Source organism: Lissotriton helveticus, chromosome 8 (assembly GCF_964261635.1).
Source record: "Lissotriton helveticus chromosome 8, aLisHel1.1, whole genome shotgun sequence".
Lineage (NCBI taxonomy): Eukaryota > Metazoa > Chordata > Amphibia > Caudata > Salamandridae > Lissotriton > Lissotriton helveticus.
Genome location: NC_136069.1, coordinates 59,866,826 through 59,887,965, shown reverse-complemented (window position 1 = coordinate 59,887,965; position 21,140 = coordinate 59,866,826). Strand labels below are relative to the sequence as shown.

At 47.9% G+C, this 21,140-nt stretch overlaps 1 protein-coding gene and 1 long non-coding RNA gene across 6 annotated transcripts in view; one reads left to right on the top strand and one right to left on the bottom strand.

The window, feature by feature from the left end:
• The window catches only part of LOC144772354 (sodium/potassium-transporting ATPase subunit alpha-1-like), a 299,498-nt gene extending 296,443 nt beyond the window's left edge, over positions 1-3,055 (top strand). The window contains exon 23 of the mRNA XM_078656617.1: positions 2,597-3,055. Within this exon, the coding sequence (XP_078512743.1) occupies positions 2,597-2,625 (29 nt within the window). The 3' untranslated portion in view covers positions 2,626-3,055. The remainder of the gene's footprint in view (positions 1-2,596) is intronic.
• Positions 1-21,140, bottom strand: part of LOC144772355 (uncharacterized) — a 250,308-nt gene that overhangs the window by 141,906 nt on the left and 87,262 nt on the right. For all 5 annotated transcript variants that reach the window (XR_013599727.1, XR_013599726.1, XR_013599728.1 and 2 more), the window contains one exon: positions 18,072-18,131. This is a non-coding gene — a long non-coding RNA (uncharacterized LOC144772355). The remainder of the gene's footprint in view (positions 1-18,071; positions 18,132-21,140) is intronic.

The following is a 21,140-nucleotide window of genomic DNA, read 5'->3' as shown; positions in this document are numbered from 1 at the left end:
GTTACTGGCCTGAAACTGCTAGTGGTCTCTTCTGCAATCCCTGTTGAATGTCTGCTAGGGAATGATCTGGAGACCTCAGCATGGGGTGAGGTACAACTAAAAACCCATGCAGCCATGCTGCGAATCCCTGAGATGGTGTAAAAACACAAGCACAGAGCCGAGCACAGGGTGCAAAAGAAGAGTTCCAATTATATAGGTAAGAAGACTAGGAGACCAGCATCTGAACAGCAAAAAACTCAGGATCCCTCTCTTCAGGGAGAGGAGCTGTCACCCCCAGTCGTTAAGAGAATTCCTACTAACATTGGCACATGGAGTAGGCTAGTCAGCCACTTGTACTGGCCAAACATGTCCCAGAAGGTGAAGGAGTTTTGCAGCTTCTGTGCCACCTATCAAGCTAGTGGCAAGTAAGGCTGCCACCCAAAGGCCCCCATAATTTCACTACCAATGGTGGGGGGTTCCCTTTGAAAGGATAAGGGTGGACATAGTTGGTCCACTGGAACCTCCCACAGCATCAGGAAACACATTCATGCTGGTAGTAATAGATCATGCTACCAGGTATCATGAGGCAATTCCCTTTAGGACTACTACAGCACCAGCAGTAGCCAAAGCCCTTATTGGTATTTTTACCAGCGTAGGACTTCCAAAGGAGGTGGTTTCAGACAGATGTGCAAACTTCATGTCTAGTTACCTAAAACACATGTGGAATGAGTGTGGTGTGACCTATAAGTTCACTACACCTTATCACCATCACCCACAAACCTGTGGAACTGTGAAACCCTGCTTCGGGATCCACCACTGCACCTGAAACCTCCGCCCGGAGTCCAAGTAGCCCACTGGTCCCAGTGAGGTTCCCCAGCGACCCAGAGCTCGAGTCCTCCTGGATTCCATGACAGCTCCTGCAGCCTAGGCACGAAGGACCCCTAACCACGACCGGATCCGGTACGGCTTTTCCGACGTCCAAGGATACCCCTGCATGCACAGCCGCCAGGCCTTGGGAGCCCAACAACCAGTGCCCAGGTGACCCTCAACATCCAAACTCACCTGCCCAGCCACCTGTTCCCTTCGCCCACCTTCCTAGTCTGAGCCTGCATCCTTTGTTCAAGACCATCGTTCTCTATTGATTTGTATTGGGTGCCCGACACTATTTTGGCACTTTGCACCCGGGCCAACTCCATTCTGCTGAGGGCCTATGTTTGGTGCTGCCTCAGACCCATCCCCCCCACCACCCAGTGCTCTTCTTAACCCCTGATGGTTGACCTTCAGCTCCGCTTTACTTACCTGTAATTGGCACAACTTTGAATGCCCCACATCTCGGTTGGTTAACATTGGCACCCAACACCAAATGTTACCTCTGCAACTGGCCACCTTAGTGCCCCTGGTGGTGCAGTCTTGGTGCTCACTTGAACCTTGCCCTGTGTTGACCTAAAACCTTGAAGACTGGGTTTCTGAGTAGAGTACTTACCTGTAAAATTACATTCTTGTTTTCCTCACATAGGATAACATTGCTCATTTGAAATATTGCAGTAAGTGTATATTTTTCTCGATCTGCAAAGTATTGCTATTTCTAAAAACTGTATCAACCTTGCTGAACTGAAGTCCTGCACAAAGGGCCCCATTAGTATGACATACCCCCGGGAAACGGGACCGCACTCCCAATCAGGATGCGCATGGCGCATTTGCAACATTGCAGCGGAAGGTGCTGAAAGCACCGGCCGCCGCAATGCCACAAAGGCGGGTTGTGCCTTTCAATGTACAACGTGACAGGTGCCGCCCGGTGCCTGCCACTTTGTTCATTGTAATGCAGGGGGGTACCCTATGTGCAACCCCCCCTCCCCCCGCAGAGTCCCTGGGGGTCCACAATGGGCCTCCGCAAGCAGACTCTTCATGCCTTTCCGTGGCGGCATAAAGGCATGTTCCCTCCCACATTATAATATGGCTGGCGGTGTCTAACAGACACCCCCACCATATTGAACCCTTTTCCGCCCGGTCGACTTGACCAGGGGATCTTTGCTGCAAGGATGGCGGGTGAATGGCGGGGGCGATCCACCCGCTATCCATATGGGGCCCTAAGTATCAATTTACTGCATTGAAAAGTATTGCCAGTCTGAAAACTGTACTTAGCTGCAACTACGTTTCTTTGGTTCTAGTAATAAAAGTGGCAACTTAATATTTTTATAAAGCATTAGTATCCGATTTAGACATTTAGTGTGTGTAATCATTTCTTACCCGAGTGTGTACAGCAAACGCTTAACACAACCCGCTGATGAGCCTAACTGCTCGCCCACATTCCCAAAAACTAGAGGATTAGTATTATCTACTTTAGCCTCTGTAATGCCTCTTGGGACTCCCTGGACTCTGTGAACACTATACATTACTTTGGTATAATATGCACAGAGCCAGCTTCCTGCACCGTTGATAAAGAATAGATGTAACAGGTAAGTATATATTTTTTTCTTCTGTGGTTTCTGTAAGTGCACCATGTCTTATGTTGAGCTTAGTTAATGTCTGCTTAAAGGTGTTATATTGTAGTTCTGCCCTTCGATAATCCTGCTTCCATTATACTGTTTAGCTAACACAGTATTTTTTCTCTTTCCAGGTTGGGTGGAGAAGGAAACCTACTATTAGTTAACTATTGCACCATTTCACACAAACCCACGTGCGCATGCGCAGTCTCCTCGTTCTCTCTATACTGCAGCCTTTGCCCCAAAATCCTGGCCCCGTAGAAAGGAGTAAAGCCTCATGTAGAGCGGCCATCGGAACCTGCACCATCTCACGAATGTGTCCGCCAAAGGCTGTTAACATATGTATGTGCCTTTTCCTTTTGTTCTAAAAGGAAAGAAAATGAAAGATGTGGTTGTATACCTGCATTTTTACAAATAAAGGCGGATTATAACAGTCAAGCTGTTGGACTGGCTCTCTGGTGCGTTCCTTCCCCAACTTCTTCCACTTCACGGCTACATTAATTAGATGAATGTTTTATTAGCTCAATTATTTTCCAAAAAGACATTTTTCAGTTTGGCTAATCTGTATTAATAAACTTTTCTGTTGTAATACTGCTTGGCTCCCGTGGCAATATTTTTGCAGACAGTATTTTAGGACACATTATTTATGTCAGACGATATTCTGGAAAACAAATATCTCAGTACCACACCAGCAAACCAGCAATCTCACCTTCACCTGTTCTTTTTATAGGAAACAAAACGGCGCTGCCCCCGTGGAAACTCAGCTTTTGATGCGTGGGTGCGCAGGGGCAACTACTTCATTATAGTGGAGGAGCGTCACCCCATTGAAATGCTCACGGATACGAAAAATAAAATGGTATTGGCGTTCATTCGTTAACATTTCATTATTCATCACCCCATCCCGAACAGAGTGTAGGGTGGTACCGGGTCTGCTGAATGGCAATAGCAGCAGGGAGGAGGGTGAGCTGACCTTTGCACTTGTTTAATCCCTTCCGTGCTCGTGACAGAACCACTCCGTCACGAGCTACGGACACGCTGTGCTGGTGACGGAATGGTTCCGTCACGGCGCGGCCGCCCCGCCCACTCTGCAGGGATTCCGCACCTGCGCGGTGAGTTATATTGAGCGGGCGGGGCTGTGATGGAACCACTCCGTCACAAGCACAGCGCACCCGTGGCTCGTGACAGAGTGGTTCCGTCACGAGCATGGCAGCGCTGCGCGGTCCCCACTCCCTCCCAGCGCGGCATTACCGCCGTGGCCAAGAGGTTAAAGTGTGTATGTCTCTTTGGCCGGCTGTCTTGCGATGGCCAGCCACACAATGCCACTTTAAACCTCTCACTCAAATTGTCTTAAGACAGCTGGGTTGAGAGTAAGTGCAGGCATCTAGTGCCCTCTGGAGCACCGACAGAGCATATTATCTCCAATTAGGGCGCTGCTTTCATGAGCATGAGAGCAAGGCGAGGATTGGCTTGGGAGCCTGACTCAAGGAGAGAAGATGATTGAGAATGTCGCACTCAATGCAGGATGGTAAATGTGTTTTATTAAGTTTAATGTATTGGTTTTTTTTTACCTGCCCACCACCCTTGGGACATGCCAGCCACCACTGCGTGGGGGAGAGGGGGATATTAAAGCAAAGACACCCTGATGACAGCCGTTCATTCTGGTGTGTTGGATGCAGCCACATGTATTTAGGGATTCAAGTCTAATTGCTAATGCCGTTTGCTTCCTTTGCAGCACTGACTGATATTTGAACAGGCACTGATGCATGCTGATGTTATGCTGATGTATAAATATATATTTTTGCTTACATACTTCCACTCCTACACTCTTCGTGTGCATGCAAATTGAATACGTTTAGGATTTGCAATGAAGCAAATTGTAAATAATAGTTTTTCTGCATCACAGGATCTTCATTGATAGCCATAAACGTTAGAAAATTCCCTGTGGCATGAGGTGACCCATGAACACTTCATATCATGTAGATGTATACAATAGAAAAGGGTGAAGAGATGTTCATATGTGGTGTGGCATCCCCGGAAAGCATATCACAGGCTAGATTGTCAGAATTTAGACTGAATACACTTCAAGAAAATATTTCCAATATTACATCACAGCTCCGTCCATAACTGCAGCAATGTCTAGGAAAAGGAGGAAAAGTGCAGCCTGGTAAGCTTACATTAAAAGAATTTAAAAAGGCATCTTGTCCCTTTCAGGTTCCAGAAGCTTCCACTTCCCAGGATGCCTTGTGCTGCCAGTTGCCTCAGAGTGCCAGTTCTTTTCTCCCACTCATGTGAGTGGCATCCTGGAACATACTGGACCTAATTATTCTGAGAAATTCCTGTCATAATTTAATTGTTTCCTGCTTTCACTCGAAAACCGCCAAGCAAACAAACCCTTTTTTTCCCTTTTTTGCAGGTTTTTTCCTATCCTGTTTGAATACCTTATCTTTTTGTTAAGAGACCTTGTTGTGGGTGAAAGAAAGCTGCTTCAGACCCACTACAAGTATGTGTGTGTGCACCTACCTTCGACCCGTTTCATAAATGACTGTGTGAAACAAAAATATCAAGGGGGACCTTAAAGAGTAGGAAGGGAATAAGACTCCGAGGGAAGTTGGAAGATTTAGGACAAAGGAAAAGACAGGACAAGCCCACCAGAGTACACTGGTTTTTACTAGGGCTGTGCCTACCACATCCCAAAAGAACCCCACAGGGTGAGATGCAGGGAAAGGTCAGGAAAAGGTAAGAAAATCAGTCAACTCCAACTTTCTCAACACTGACGTTCTCGACTGCAGTTGAAGGCCACGGCATCACCTTCAAAGGATTTGGCCCTAATAGCCGCACATTCAAAGACCGGCTCAATGTCAACTATTACCATCATTGCTCTAGCAAGTCTTTGACATGGAAGCACTCGAACCACTCAATGGTGTCGTCCTGGCCTCCACCATGGAAGCATTACAGACGCATGCCGGTTCCAATCCATACCATCCAGTCAACATCACCACAACACTACCGCCTTCAAGTCACCTCTCGGTGTCACCCAGATCAATGTTGACATTTGCAACATCAACCTTTCTGAGCTCTCTGCGAAAAGACTGATATGGTCTCCATTTGTAGAATGGTCTTGGAAACCACTGGGGCCTCCTTGTTTTGTCATCCCTGCTGGGGACTCACTGCAGACGCCACTGCGGCCTCTTAACCTCCCTCCATCTCCAAGAATGGTATCCCAACAGAAATCAAAGTTATCAAATAGCAATTGCCGTAGTCACTGTGAATATTTCCAGGTAGAGATGCTCTGAGTCACTGGCCTCAATTTCCTTGGAAAGATTCAGGCTCTCCACCTAGCCCCAGGAGATTACTTTTTTGATTATGACCTTTTTGAGCATGCTAAAATGATGGGGATTCAAGGTCTCACATCACCTGCAAGCATCCTAATGAGCCTATACTGGATGATATATCAGCTTCCATGATGTTCTAGGAATCCTCAAAATTGAATATTGCTCTGGCTCTGGCCCAAGGATATGGAGATGCTTCAAAGTCGTCCATTGCCAAGACCCCTGCTTTGATACCTGGTTTACTGAATTTAACGGAGGAGAAATTCATTTTATCTATCACTATCAAAGCAGTTACCTCACAGTTGCTAAAGAAATATAAGCCTCCTCTTCCACACACGGATTTTCTCATAACAGTTTCCAATGTGGACTCTGTTAAATGTCAGCTTGTTAAAAGGAGGCATGCCTCTGCCCCTAAGTATACAGCTGATCAAAAGCTGTGCAGATGAGCAGCTACAGCACTAAAGACTGCTGTCCTCCTAGGATGGGTGAGAAATTTGAGGTGGTCCAAATCCTTTGCTGACAATCTGCCAAGGCACAAGAAGGCTCTCTGGTGTTCAATCAGGTGATTAGTGGAGCCATTGACTCAGTAGAGTTGGCAGCTTCAGATACTGCCATAGAATCACCTTGCAGGGTTCATCGTGATTGTTCCTGACTACACTGTACAGCCTGTGCAATGGGGGAGTGGCCGTAAATCATAGGCACTGGAAGTAGGGCTGCAGGGGGTGCTGCAGCAACCCAAGAAATAACCATGCTAGAGTTCAGAAGGTGAATGAGCAATAAAGAGACATTAGAATTTTGGGCCACATGTACAAAGGCTTCTTGAGGTCGCAAACGGGCTGATTCGCAGAATCGGCCTGTGTGCGAATGCAGAAAGGCTTTTTCACATGTACAAAGCCCTATTTGTGATTCACTAAACTATTAACCGAATCGCAAATTGGGTTTGCGTTTTAGTATTAGGAAAGGGTGTGTTTTGGGCGTCCCTTCCTAATAGCGAAGCACTGTAGATAGGAGTTATAATCACAACTCATTGTTGGTACTTTCCAAGTACAGAATGATAGGCTTACCCATCTGGGACTCAAATGTGTTATTTATGTAATGTTAATTGTACTAAGTGAAATGCATGTTGGAAAACCCTGCCCCCCAGTAGACCTCATTTTCATGGAACTGAGCCTACTGCACAGGAGCTTCATCCCCCTCTTACACCCAACCACCAATGCATTTATTATCGGAGGGATTGTGATAGCCAGCACACAATAGGCAGGAGAGCACTGATGATAGACCATGAAAGAGACGGAGTGATGCTACATCCCTCTGAGAGGAAGAAGCATCTGCACGGCATTGTGGAGAGGTGTGGTGCAGCAGCCAGGTCAGCTGACTTCAGAGCACAGGGCTCACGGTTCGATCCCCGGCTCCTGTGGCAGCTCAGCTCAGCACCATGTGACTCTGGGCAATAGCTTACTTAATTTCCACAACGGCCCCCAGCGCCTTGAGACCCGTAAGGGTGAGTAGTTCACGCACATCAAAGGAGCGAGACACAGAGAAGCAGAAAAGGAAAGTGAGCCAGAGAGGAAAGGATAGGAAGGGAGAGAGAGGGGGAAGGGAGAGAGAGAGAGAAAGAGAGAGGGAAGGGAGAGAGAAAGAGGGAAGTGAGTGAGAGTGAGGGGGAAGGGAGAGGGAAGTGAGAGAGAGAGGAAAGTGGGAGAGAGAGAGGGAAGTGAGAAAGAGAGAGAGAGGGAAGTGAGATAGAGAGGGAGGTGAGAGAGAGAGGGAAGGGAAAGAGGGAAGTGAGAGAGGGAAGTGCGAGAGAGAGGGAAGTGAGAGAGACAGAGCGAGAGGGAAGGGAGAGAGAGAGCGAGAAGTTAGAGAGAGATAGGGAAGGGAGAGAGAGAGGGAAGTGAGAGAGAGGGAAGTGAGGGAGAGAGACAGAGAGAAGTGAGAGAGCGAGAGAGAGTAGGAAGTGAGAGAGAGGGGAGAGAGAGAGGGAAAGGATAGAGAGAGAGAGAGAGAGAGAGAGAGAGAGAGAGAGGGAAGGTAGAGAGAGAAACCACCACCCCTGCACACACAGGCCCCACTGCTCACCTGCTGCCACCGGTGTGTCCATCAGTAGGCACACTGCATGCCCGTGCAAGCTCCAGGCCCCTGTCACGCCACATGGCATGATCCACATCATGCGGGTCCGCCCAGCAAACCCAGCAGGTCCCACACATGACGCAGAGTCCTGAGTCATCATTGGCGGAGACCACATCAGTGCACTCATCATCGCAGGCTGCACACTCCCTCAGCAATTATGTGTGCCACCAATCCTGTACAACGCCAGTCAGCGCCACATGGTGGTAGTCCTGTGTCGGTCGCAAGGCCTTGGGTGCCACCAACCCTGTGCACAGCAAATCATGGGCCCTTTATGATTGAGCACAGTAGTTCGTCCGTCATCCAGTCACCACCGGCAGACCGAAATGTGACGTTGTCGGCCCATTATATTTGTGGGGTCACATGGCCCATGACGCCTGTGCCGGATGGGTGCGATGTGTGCGCAGATCTACCCTCAGGGAGTGGCCATGACATGCTGACAACTAGACCAGTGACCCTCACACCACCAGCGAAAACGCCTGCGACAGGTAAGTATGTGGACCCCCTCGGAGCATAAGCGGAGTGTTCTGGCCTGGCGTATACCAGACCAGCACAGGGCTTGCAACAATGACTCGGGGGCTCTGGGCGTGGTTCAGCCAATGTCCGGACAAGGAAGTGACTAATGCGTGTGTCCCTGTTGTAGTGTCCACGGCAACCGGGACACAATAGGCAATGTAGCACACGGTGACAGGCATCCAACTAGATGAGCATCATTGACGTAAGGGAAATCACTGTCCCCACTACCATCCACACAATCATGCAGGAATGATGAAAGACATGACACAGCAGTGTGTTACTGGATGTTTATTGCACATCCAGTGGAGTGTTGCAGCTGGAGCGATACAGGGCCATGCCAAGCACACCACACAATATGGCCCCGTGGAGGGCGAGCCAGAGTCCATCCAGGGACGACAGGTACTGCGGAAGAAGAAGGGAACAGTCCGTAGTCTGGTCGCCGTGTCATTGGTCATCAAACAGTATATGGACGTCCATATCGCGGTCCAAGGTGAGTGCAGCGGAGTGTATCGGGGGTCAGTGGGAGGTCATGAGACCATGTGCGACACCAAGCAGAAACAGGCCAGGTGGCGGAGATGAATGCTACTGCCGCCTTCTGACAACAATCCCATGCACGTCCTCATCCTCAGTTGTGTGCCCTGCCTCACCTGTGGGTGTGGCAGTACTGGCTGCGGCACTGTGTCCCACTGACACATCAGGGGCCGAAGGTGAATTGTCGGCAGCACTGTGTGGCAGTGGCACATCAGGTGCCGGAGTGGATACGCTTGCCGTACTGTGAGGCACTGACACACCAGGGGGGCGGCTATGTGGACGGTGTGCGGGCAGCAGCATTCATCAGCGCCATGCCTTGTGGCAGCAGTGCCATGATGAGGATCTGCAGGGCATGGTAGATCCCAGCTACATCTCACTGATGTGCAGCGGTGGCTGCCATCCTTTCTGCCTCCATTAGCACCGTGTCCTCCATGAGCCTCCCCATGTGTGCCAGCTAAAGGCTGGAATCACTGGAGCCAGTCTGAGCGGACAGGTGTTCTTCTCTCTGCGTCATGACTCCAACGATGCCAGTCAGTGCTCCATGGAGACCATGGAGGGGGCCATAGGTGTCCTTTAGGGACTGGAGCTGGTCTGTGATGGGGATGGCATCCATTTTGGCAGCCTAAGGCCGAACCCCACCTGCACCTGCTCAGCCGTCTCCCTCTGGCTCTTCAGCACAGGGCGTTGGAAAGCCATGTGTTGTTCCAGGGGGTCTTGGGAGACTGCCGGGGCTGTAGGTGCCTCCTGCTGGGTGCTTTGGGTAGTGGGTGGGGTCTCCTCAATGCAGCTGGGCTGCCCTGATCCTGGAGGTGAGTTGCGGATGATGTCCATGATGTTTTGGAGGGTTTGGGTATTGATGCTGGCGGTATTCTCCTCGTTATCAGTGAGTGGCTGGTACCGATCTGCAAGGGATGTTGATGGTGCCCCTGCAATGTGAAGGGGAGATGGTGTATTATAATGTGTCCAAATGTATGTAGCCGCATGGTACATGTTGACATTTAGACAGCATGGCATTGTACATTGTGACAGTGTGTGGATCAGGGCCATGAGTCATTGTGGGTGTGCACTGTGCTCTGCTTGATTGTGCATGTGTGCCATTGTGGCCTTCTCCACCCGTCCCCCCAGTACCTGGTGGTCACTCACCCTTTTGCGGTTGTGTTGTGTCCTGTCGAGCAGTGTCCGGTCCCCCGACTCCGGCCATAGTCTCCACACTGATGACTGTCGACACCAGCTCCTCCATGTCATCCAGCACAAGCTGTGGCGCTGGGCCCCCACCTCCAGTCTGCATTGCTGCCTTCTGGTTGGCTGCGAGTTTCTCCTTGGTCTTTCGCTTGATGTCAATCCATCGCCTCTTGGCCTCGTCCACTGACCTCCTGTGCTCTCCGACGGCATTCACCTTGTCCACGATGTTCCGCAATATCCCATTTTTTGTTCCCAATGACACGGTGTCGAACAGTTGTTGATGGTGTTCCATCACCTCCGTAATCAGGATCCTGTTTTTCTGCAAACTGAACTTCATCTTCCTCTTCTTCTTGTCCTTGCCCTTCCCTGTCCCCGAGGTCCCAGGCTGGTTGTCTGGGGTGCTTGTGGGATTACGCTCGTCCTCTGCACATGCCGCCTCCATGGTGCTTGGGTGTTGCCAAGTTTGTGTTTGGTTGCTTTTCCTACTTTTATTTAGATTTTTCCCGCTTGCCATGTGTGTATTGCAGGCCTGGCGCTGCTTATTGCTGATTTCCTTATCGTGCTTTGGCCTATCGCATGTTTTTTCTTGTTGGGGATTGTGTTTTTAACGCCGTCAAAGTGGTTATATCGCGGACATTGGCCGCAGTTTCGGCAGACTATCGCATGCTACCGCCTTGTTGTGAATTCCATGTTAACATGAGGTTATTTTCCCGCGATCAGCTGCGATGTGTAAAAGTGCGAACGCATTTTTTGGTGATGTTTAGCACACGTTCTTGAGAATATACTCCTTAAGTGTGCATAGGAGCACTGAGTGTTGCACATCAGAGGAACACTGAGTGATGCACCTCATACGAACACTGAGTCATGCACATCAGGGGAGAGCAGAGCAAGGCACCTCATGCTAGCAGACAGTGATGCACATCAGGGGAGCACTGGGTGAAGCATCTCATACGAGCTTGAGTGATGCACATGAGGGGAGCTATGGGCGAAGCATCTCATAGGAGCCCCGAGTGATCTACATCAGGGGAGCTCTGGGCGACGCACCGCATACGAGTACTAAGAGATGCACATCAGGGGAGCAGTGGCTAATGCACTTCACAAGAACACTGAGTGATGTACATCAGGTGAGCACTGGGCAGCGTACCTCATATGAGCACTGAGTGATGCACATCAGGGAAGTACTGGGTGATGCATCTCATACGAGGACTGAGTGATGCACATCAGGGGTGCCCTGGGTGACGCATCTCTTTGCCAGGGCAGGTTTTCGGCCGATTTTGTTACAGGGCCGATTATGCTGCAAAAACGGTCCTGTAACAAAAACGGCCCCCAAGGGCCCAAAACCGGCCCCCACCCTTGCGGCACACCGGGGGATTGCCCGGTGTCCGCAACGGCCAGTACCTCATACGAGGACTGAGTGATGCACGTCAGAGGAACACTGGGTCAAGAATCTCATACGAGCTTGAGTGATGGACATGAGGGGAGCCCTGGATGACGCACCTCATATGAGCACTCAGTTATGCACATCAGCGAAGTGCAGGGCGACGCACCTCAGGTGAGCAGTGGCCAACGCACCTAATAAACAAGTAGACAGAGCACAGCAAAAATAAGGTAACAGCACTGACTCCAGTGAGTCAGCAATTAGAAAAACAGCAAAAACGTCACTCAAGTGAAAACAACACGGTTTTTATTCTTGAATCTTCTCAAATGTTGACACATAGGCACAACACAAGAACAGCCGACACGTGTTTCGTCTCTAAAGGACTTTTTCAAGGCTAAATTGGCTATGTAGTATCAGAAGATGATGAAACTTCTCAAGGTTCCTGAAAGCCATGTAGAGCATCCACTGAAGTTGCACTAGCCGTTATAATCTCCCCAATATGCAAAAAGAGAGCTAATAGTGTAGTTCAGTAAAATAGGTCAACGATAGGAAGTTCCCTCATGGGTAGACACATATAGTAGTGTTTCCACGATATCGGTGATTGATAGTACGAATTGGAAATACTCAGCCACATTACACAACACGAGTTTCCATAGAATGACGTCAAACCCACTTGGTAATGGGGTACTTGTCACACACCCGAACTCTGGTAGCCTGGTCGGGATATATCACGTCCGAAAGTTCGGACGGCACCCAGAACTTTCGGACGTGATATATCCCTGTAACATACTTTAATAAAGAATATATTGCTGAATCTCTAAGGGGCAAATTAAAATGACATAAATTAACAACAATGTACAAATAGTTAAAAGCTGTTGCATAGGAACCATTTGTTAAAAAATGTAAATGGCTTTATTCAATCTGATATATTATTTTAAACACAATTTTAGATATTATACTTGTCTTATAAATGGGCAAAAGAGGGCCAATCACCATTATCAAGAAGCTGTTTAAACCCACAATTTAATCTGTCAGTCCAGCTTTTCCTAGCTAAAGTTTTTTTATTCATTTTTAATAATTTTATTGTGCCAAATAGGCAAAGCATTAAGGGCCTTATTTTGCCTTTGGCGGTCTTAGAGAGGGGCCACCACATCTCTGCCTCCCTCCGAGACTGCCAAAGCCATAAGAAACACCAGCCAGAGTATGATTTTTAAAGTCACTGGCAGGCAGTTCTTTGGGGGTCCCATGGCGGTGCCTTTGAAAAAAGGCACCGCAATGGGAGCCTTAAAGGCAGTTTCTGCAGGGCATAGACTGTCAAGTCTATGTCCTGCAGGAACTGGAGATGCAGGCAGACAGGGGGTGCACAACATGTATCCACTGCATGCATTCCATGGTAAAGAGGCCAAGGGGGCGCTGTAGGGACCCCTTTGTTTCCTCATGGCCACACTTTTCATAGCAATTGCACTGCCACAAAAAGTGTGGTGGTGAGGAAACATGTTATATGTTTGGCAGGCCAGCAGCAGCCCGGCTAGCTTATTGCTGCTTCAAGTCTGCCGCAACGCCCCCAGGGATCTCTGATTCCTGGTGGTTGCGACGGTGCCAATGCGGTCCGACCGCAGTCCGACGTTGTAATGGGAGTGGTCAGACCACCATGGCTACGGCAGTCGGATGGACTGCTGCAGTCATAATAAGGCCTTTTGGGGCAGATTTACAATAACTGACGCATCCCCAGTTATTGTGCGCCGCAGCTTCCCCACCCATGGTGCGCCGCATTTACAATGCGGCGCACCATGGGGCAAAAACGGCACAGATGAGTGACGCATCTGTGCCGTAAAGATGGCGCATTGCTGGAGTTGCGTCGCAAGCGCGATGCAGCTCCAGCAATGCTCTGGTGTGCCCTATCTGTCCAATGCTATGTCAAGCCTTACGCCTGCTTCAAGCAGGCGCAGGGTTTTGATGCAGCATTGGCCTAAAAGTGCCTGCGTGAAATCTTGTAGATTTCACGCAGGCACTTTTGCGAGGCTCACCTGCCCCGGAACGCCCACCCTGCGCCGGAACGCCCACATGTGGCGCAGGGCTTTACAACGTGACGCATCTGCCTAGATGCATCACGTTGTAAATGGGTCACAGGGATGCGTCACGTTTAGGCCGCTGTTGCGTGACGCAACGGCGGCGTAAACGTGGCGCAAGTCCGACATAAATCTGCTCCCTAGTGTTTTGTCACCTGTTTTGCAACTAGCCCACTCCGCTAAACTGCTGCACCGCGGCGGAATTGCCGCCGCGGTTAACAAATGCAGGATTTATTTTCCATCTGTTATTCCTTTCCCCCTCACAATCTCAGCAATAGATAAAAATCTGAATAACCTGGGGCATGCTACAAAATCAAAATACAGCCAATTTCAGAATGTAATAGATTATTAGTAAGATTCCTTCTATAAAAAATATGATCTATTCTAGAATGTAAATGGTGTACTGTGAATAATATCTACACTCTAATTTATTGGTATTATAAATTCTCCATGAGTCTGAGAGTGCTCTCTGTTTAATAATTTTGATGAACATTTTGTAGAATTTATTAGGAATACTTTTAGGATCTGATTTTCTATTTAAACGGGAATCAAATGGCAATTGCAACCACTTGCTATAATTATATTATCTTCATCACAGTGTTTTCATAATATGTACAGAAGACCAAATTATTATTGAACAGTATTAGGACCAAATAGATTAAATAGTGATAAAGGGTCACCAATAACTGGAACAGGAGTATGTAACATGAGTGAAGCACCATCTTCCTTCTGAATCAATTGTTTGTGAGAATTCAAAACAATATTAGGAGATCTGTAGAATAATATAGTGGCTCCATTCTTTTTACCCAAAGCTGGAGAGTAACCAAAATTATGTACCCAATTTCTTTTTTAAATTTTTTTAATTTAAAAAAAAATCTTTTTATTGAATAAAAGAAGACAATACACAAACCAAAACTGACCAGAGCGCCCAGAGTGACTGCAAATGTAATCATAGAGAACATAGACCTCCACATTATACAAATATTACAAAGGATAATGAATGGGCCTAGATGTCTTCCGGTTCCACACTGGCAGGATCCATATCGGGCGGTGCACAAATATCACCACGGTAGGTATTCCAAACACCCCAGATCTTTCCCCACTTACGGGGTCGCCCCCTAGCCGCATACACAGACCTCTCCCGGAACATGCACCAATCAAGGTTCTCCATCCACTTCCCAACCCGAGGTGCCCGGACAGCACCCCAGAGCTGTGCAATATTACGCTTGGCTATCGCACAAGCGAGAGTGACCCAGAGTTTACCATGACTCAAGAGGTCAGAGGGCTCCCAAACATCCAGTAAACAGCGACGTGCCTCCAACTCGATCCGCACACCCCACACTTCACTCATCTTTACATGTACCCTCGTCCAAAAGTCTCTGACCCTCTCGCACTCCCACAAAACATGAAGGAACGTTCCAGGCATCCCACACCCTCTGCGACACTCTGCAGTCCCGGCCAACCCCATCCTCAACAGTGCGGGCCCCATAGTATAGGAGCAGTGGAGAATCCTGAGTTGCACCAAACGAAGCCTCATCGGGACCGCCGTCACCCTAGGGGAAGAGACCGCCTCCCTCCAGTCCTCCTCATCCAAAACAAAACCATCAGCAACCCCTTGTTCCCTAAGCTTCACCAGGGGATCCTCAGAGTGGTTGATCAGCTTTTTGTAGATCAACGATATGGCCTTGGTGGGCAAATAACCATCCAACAATCGGTCCTCTAGCGGGGAGGCCACCAGAGGTGTCTCGCCACGAGGGACAACAGCTCTCAATGCATGGCTAACCTGAAGATATCGATACCGCTCATGTTCATGCAACTGGTACTTGGCCTGCATCTCTTCAAAGGTTAACACCCCATCCTTTCCCCAGACATCTCGCACCTGTGTAATACCAATCAAATCCCAACGGTCAAACCCTTTCGTTTTCCAGAGGTTCCCCAACATCTCCGAGCTCCACAAAGGCGTAGCCAGTGTTATACGCCCCTCCCATTTAAGGGCCCTATTCGCCTCATGCCATACCTTCGTCGCTGTCGCTGTAGGACCCACCAAAGGGAAACGACTACGCTTCACAAACAACACTCTAGTGTATTCTCCCCCGGGCACCTGGCCATGGTCCATCGCGAAGCCCGGATCAACCGGAGAACCATAAATTGCGTGATTAATAGGAGCCAACTGGGACACCCAATAATATTTCCTGATGTTAGGCAAACCGATACCCCCATCATACCAGGGCAACATTAATTTAGACAATGCAATACGCGGCCTCCCCTCCCACAGAAGGCTGCGCAGCAAAGATTCGATCTCGTTAAAATACGACTGGGGTACCGGATCAAAGAAATTCTGCAGGGCATACAAAAAGCACAGGACAGCCATCATCTTAAAGAGGACCGCCCGGCCCAGCAAGAAGAGCGGTAACGCTTTCCACCTCGCAACGTCACTACGCAATCAGGCCAACATAGGCGCCAGATTCAAACTAAAGTGGACCTTAAGATCCTTTGATATCTGGATCCCCAGACAACGAAAGCTCACCAATTCCAATCTCACCGGACAATTCGCTAGCACCCTGGGCGGACCACCACTTAACACAAAGAGGACCGACTTCGCCCAGTTAATAGTGAAGCCCGAGGTTCTCCCAAAAATAGCAAGAATATCCATAAAAGCTATCAGCGAGCTGTGAGGGGTGGTCAGATACAGCAGGATGTCATCAGCATACAGTAAGATCTTATCCTCCCATTCCAATGTCCAACGCAATCCTCTAATCGAACGGTCCCACTGTACCCAAGCTGCGAGCGGCTCCAGGGCCAAGGCGAACAAAAGTGGGGAGAGGGGACAGTCCTGATGAGTGCCCCTCCTAAGCGAAAAATCCCGGGACCTATGATTGTTCACAACCACACGGAACAGGGGAGCAGAATAAAGAAGGTGAACCCAACCAATATATTCGGGCCCAAACCCCAACTTCTCCAAAACCGCAAAAAGGTACGACCACTCAACTCTATCGAACGCCATAGTGGCGTCTAAGGACAACAGCGCCGCCGGTTCATGGACGCGTGACGCACCCGCCACCACTCCATGTAGCCGACGGACATTGAGGGCGGTATTCCGACGCGGCATAAAACCAGACTGGTCCGGATGAACCAGCGTCGTGATAACCTTCACCAGACGGGCGGCAAGCAATTTGGCAGGCACCTTAGGCTCTACATTCAAGAGGGAGATTGGGCGATAAGAAGAGCAGTCCAGACGCGGCTTACCTTCCTTATATATTACCACAATATTCGCGAGGCGCTGATCATAGGGCAAAACACCACGGTCTCTACTTCTATATACATGTCTTTGAGGTACGGAGCCAAGCGATTGGCATGTGGTTTAAACAGTTCAATGGGGAGACCGTTCAGGCCCGAAGCCTTCCCAGAATGAACCCCTCTAATAGCCATCGCCACATTGTCGTTCGTGAGGGGTGAATCCAGAAATTCCCTATGCTCAAGAGATAGAACCGGCATTGGGATATTGCGTATCATTTCGGCATTGTCCTCCTCTGTGTAGCCCCTTGCCGACGTATAAACCTCCTCAAAATACCGGGCAAATTTGTCCACAATCAACTGCGGATCCGTCGTGGCAGCCGCACCCGCGATGTGCAGCTCCGGCACCAACCGAGACCCCCAATCACCCTTCTCCAACCATGCAATCAATTTCCCGGCCTTATCACCATGTTCATACACTCGACTCTGCGTAGTAGCATGCTGCGCCCTTGCGCTGTCATGCGTCAAAGCCCTGCAATCATCCTGGAGCAACCCGAAACTGTGCCCTGCCCCGGAATCACTCCCGGAGGAAACAGCATTCTCCAAAACCAAGAGCTCCGCCTCCACCCTGTCTATTTCCGCCCTGCTCTTCTTCTTCTGCCCAGCGATTAGGGAGAGGACCTCCCCCCTGGCAACAGTTTTGTAGGCCTCCCACAGGGAGCACTTTGATGAAACCGATACCTCATTCTCCAGAAAATAACGATCCGTGACACGCACTAGTTCCCTCTTAGTAGCGGAGTCCTTCAAGCGCCATGCATTAATCGGTGCAACCCTACTCACATCACCCTGTCCCATCCGCAACCGGAGCCAAATCGGTGAATGATCAGACACCCCCCTTGCCAAATGGCTCACAACCTGAATTACCCAATTTCTTTTAAATGTTTCAGATTCAACATCATTTAGATGAGTCTCTTGTAATAAGGCAATATCTATGTCATCTGGAAAGATGAGTTAACACTCTTTGATGTTTAATTGGGTTATGTAGGCCTTTGACATTCCATGAAATTATGAGTACTACTTAATTCCATTAACATCACTACATTGCTTAAAATAAATAACAGATCTGAAAATGAAAAAAAATGATAGAAAAGGGAGAACAAAGATAAATACATATACAACAACAGGAAGTCACATATCAAAAGATACAGACAACAAAGGTAACCTTAAAAACAACGGGAATTACCATAGGGTATGGTGAATAACGCATGCAGGTAGCTCATGTTCCATCCCAACAGACGAGAACCTTCATTAGGGAACATAACAGAATGCAAAATAAAGAGTCACAAGGGTTACACAAAACTATAAAAAGAAATTTTTGAAAAAATTCACATGACATTCCATAAGTGAAATAACATTCCACATGTGAAGAATAAACACATTTTATGATTACAACAGAAACATTAATATATAAACAGAAGAACATTTAAGCAAATCTGTTTAGAAATATCAATGTAACCATCTCTCTGACTACAGATGTATTCTCTAAGTTTAGTAGAGTCAGAATAAGTAACAGTTTTATTCTAGCATTAAGCTTTCTTAAAGGAGCTCTCAAGTCCAGAAATTCTTGGTGTCTTCCAACATTTTGAGAAATAAAAATATTCTTTTTTTTTTTTCCTCATACATGCCACCAGGGAATATCAACTCTAGATGGGCTTTCTCCGGGCCATCAGCACAAACCAATTTATTCCGCCCTGGAGTCTGTGCATGGCCTACGGAAATCACCCAGAGGTAGGTCGTCTCCTAGTCCAACTCCCATTATCGATGTACCTTGCCCCTTCGGGAGGACAGGACCACTAAACCTCTGGCATAATCATCGGACTCATTGTGTGTTATCTCTCAGACCATACTTTTAATGGAGACCAGATCTTAGTGGCACTTTCCCCACCACACAGCATATCTAAATGGCTAACAGCCATGATATTCCTTAGGCAGTCTGCGAATCTGGGAGGGTTTAGAGACTTCCATTCCCTACATATCTCCCTCCTAGCAATAACAATAACATAAAAAATAAACTGTGAGGTACTATTTCTAATATCATAGTCCTGAGGGAGACCAAAAAGGATCAATCTGGGACTACAAGTGATCGATGTTAGTACTACCTCCTCTAGAAACCCACACACTTGTCTCCAGTAACTCATAATTTCTGGGCAATCAACAAACATATGCCAGTCGTCCGCAGAAGAGAGCCTGCATCTTGGACAATAATACTCTTCTGCTGAGATCTTGGATAATTTCACAGGGGTCCAGTAAGCCCTATATGCGGTAAACAGGTGGTTCCTTCTAAGGTTGGAAGGTTTTATAATTTTTTGTGAAAGTGTAAATGTGTCTGTCCAAACCTTCAACATCTCTTCGGGGTTCTGAGTTAAGAGATTGTCCCATAGCTTGGTAATTTCAGCTTCCAAATTATCTTTCGCTCCCACTAGTGTATTATACCAAAAAGCTATCTCCCCCTTCCATCCTCTCCCACTACTAATTAGTTCCAGAATTTGTGTCTCCTCATCTTTTGCCCAGCACTGCCTCCCCCACCAAGAAGACAACTGATAGAATTTAAATCTTGTAATGGTGCCCCCTGTTAAATTCGATAGGGATTCCCAGTCTAAAAGTACAGAGTTATTACACAGGTCCCTCCATTTCGTAAAGCCTGCTGCTCTCAATGGAAGAGCCAGCCGATCTAATAGGCAATCAGGGGTACCCGGAGAGTCCCATATTGGGGCCTGAGAATGGTAGTAGGGGATCTCCAAAATTTTACGTATTGATTGCCAATTTTTAAGTGCCGCTTGTAGAAGCTTCAGACGGACCTTCTTAAAAAAACCCTGGTCCCTGAATTTATATATAAAGAAATCTAAGCCTTGTGGCAGGTCTGATAACATAGCCTGAAAGAGACGACCGTGCGATGAAGAGTCCAACTCATTTGCCAAAAGTCTAAAATTCTTAAACTGAAAAGCATAACAATAAAAAAGTAAATCAGGGAGAGCCAGCCCACCTAGTTTCAATCCCGTCCTCAATTTCCTCCAGGCAAGTTTATTAACATTTAGGGGAATGGAGTTGAATAAGAAGGTAATTTTAGGCAGAATTATCATTTTTACCAGGTTCACTCTACCATAGATGTTAAGAGGTAGAGTGTTCCATCTGGTCAACAACTTCCTCACCTCCTTTACCACCGCTTGCCAACTAGTTTTCGAAACATCCTCTAATTTATGCGTAAGGTATATTCCCAGGTATCTGATTTTTAGTTTAGCTTCTGGTGTCGGGACCAGGGTGTTCCAACTCATTATATCGGTTTTATCTTTATTGATTCTGTACCCCGACACTGTATCGAAATCTTCGGCCAATTCAAATAGCCTGGGAATGGCCTCAACAGGATTGGACGTGTAAAGGAGAAGATCCTCAGCATATAATGCTGTCTTCAGCACCAAGTCCCCCATTTTAAACGGTGTAATTACTGGATCTGATCTCAAGGAGCAGACAAAGGGCTCGATATAAATATCAAAGAGGAGGGGAGACAGAGGACAACCCTGCCTCGTTCCCCTTAAAATATTCAACCACTTAGTCAAGCTGCCGTTAACCAATACTTTAGCCCGGGGACCCCTATATAATGTCTCAACCCCTTTAATAAAAGTAGCTGGGAACCCAAACTTTGCCATAGTTTTCCATAAGAATCGCCAATTGACCTGGTCAAATGCCTTTGCTGCATCTATCGCAACAATGGCAAGTGGCAGTCCTCTCTCTATCGCTACGTCTATTGCTCCAACAACTTGAAACGTAAGTTCGTTAAGCTGATGGCCTGGTATGAACCCCCTCTGGTCAGGATGAATTATGGACTTAATTACTTTCGCCAGTCTAGATGTTAGTATACCGGAATACATTTTTAAATCTGAATTAAGAAGGGAAATAGGTCTATACCACTCAATTTTTTTAGGATCTTTGTTCGGCTTTGCTATCAAGGTGATGGTGGCTTCAGACCAAGAAGCGGGAGTATGCTCTCCCTGCACAAAGATTTTGTTAAAAAGTAACAGTAGTGGGGCTAGGATTTCTTCCAGATTGTCCTTATACACCTCCGTCGGCAGTCCATCCGGACCGGGGCCTGGTTTCTGGACATCTTTTTCAGCTGAGCCCGTATCTCCCCTTCCGTAATCTCGGTGAATAAAGAAGCTTTATCAGACTCACTCAACTGGGACAGATCCCTCAAAGCCCACCACTGCTCCAGCTCTTCCACCCCATGTCTGCTATCTTCTTTGTATAATTCCTCCAT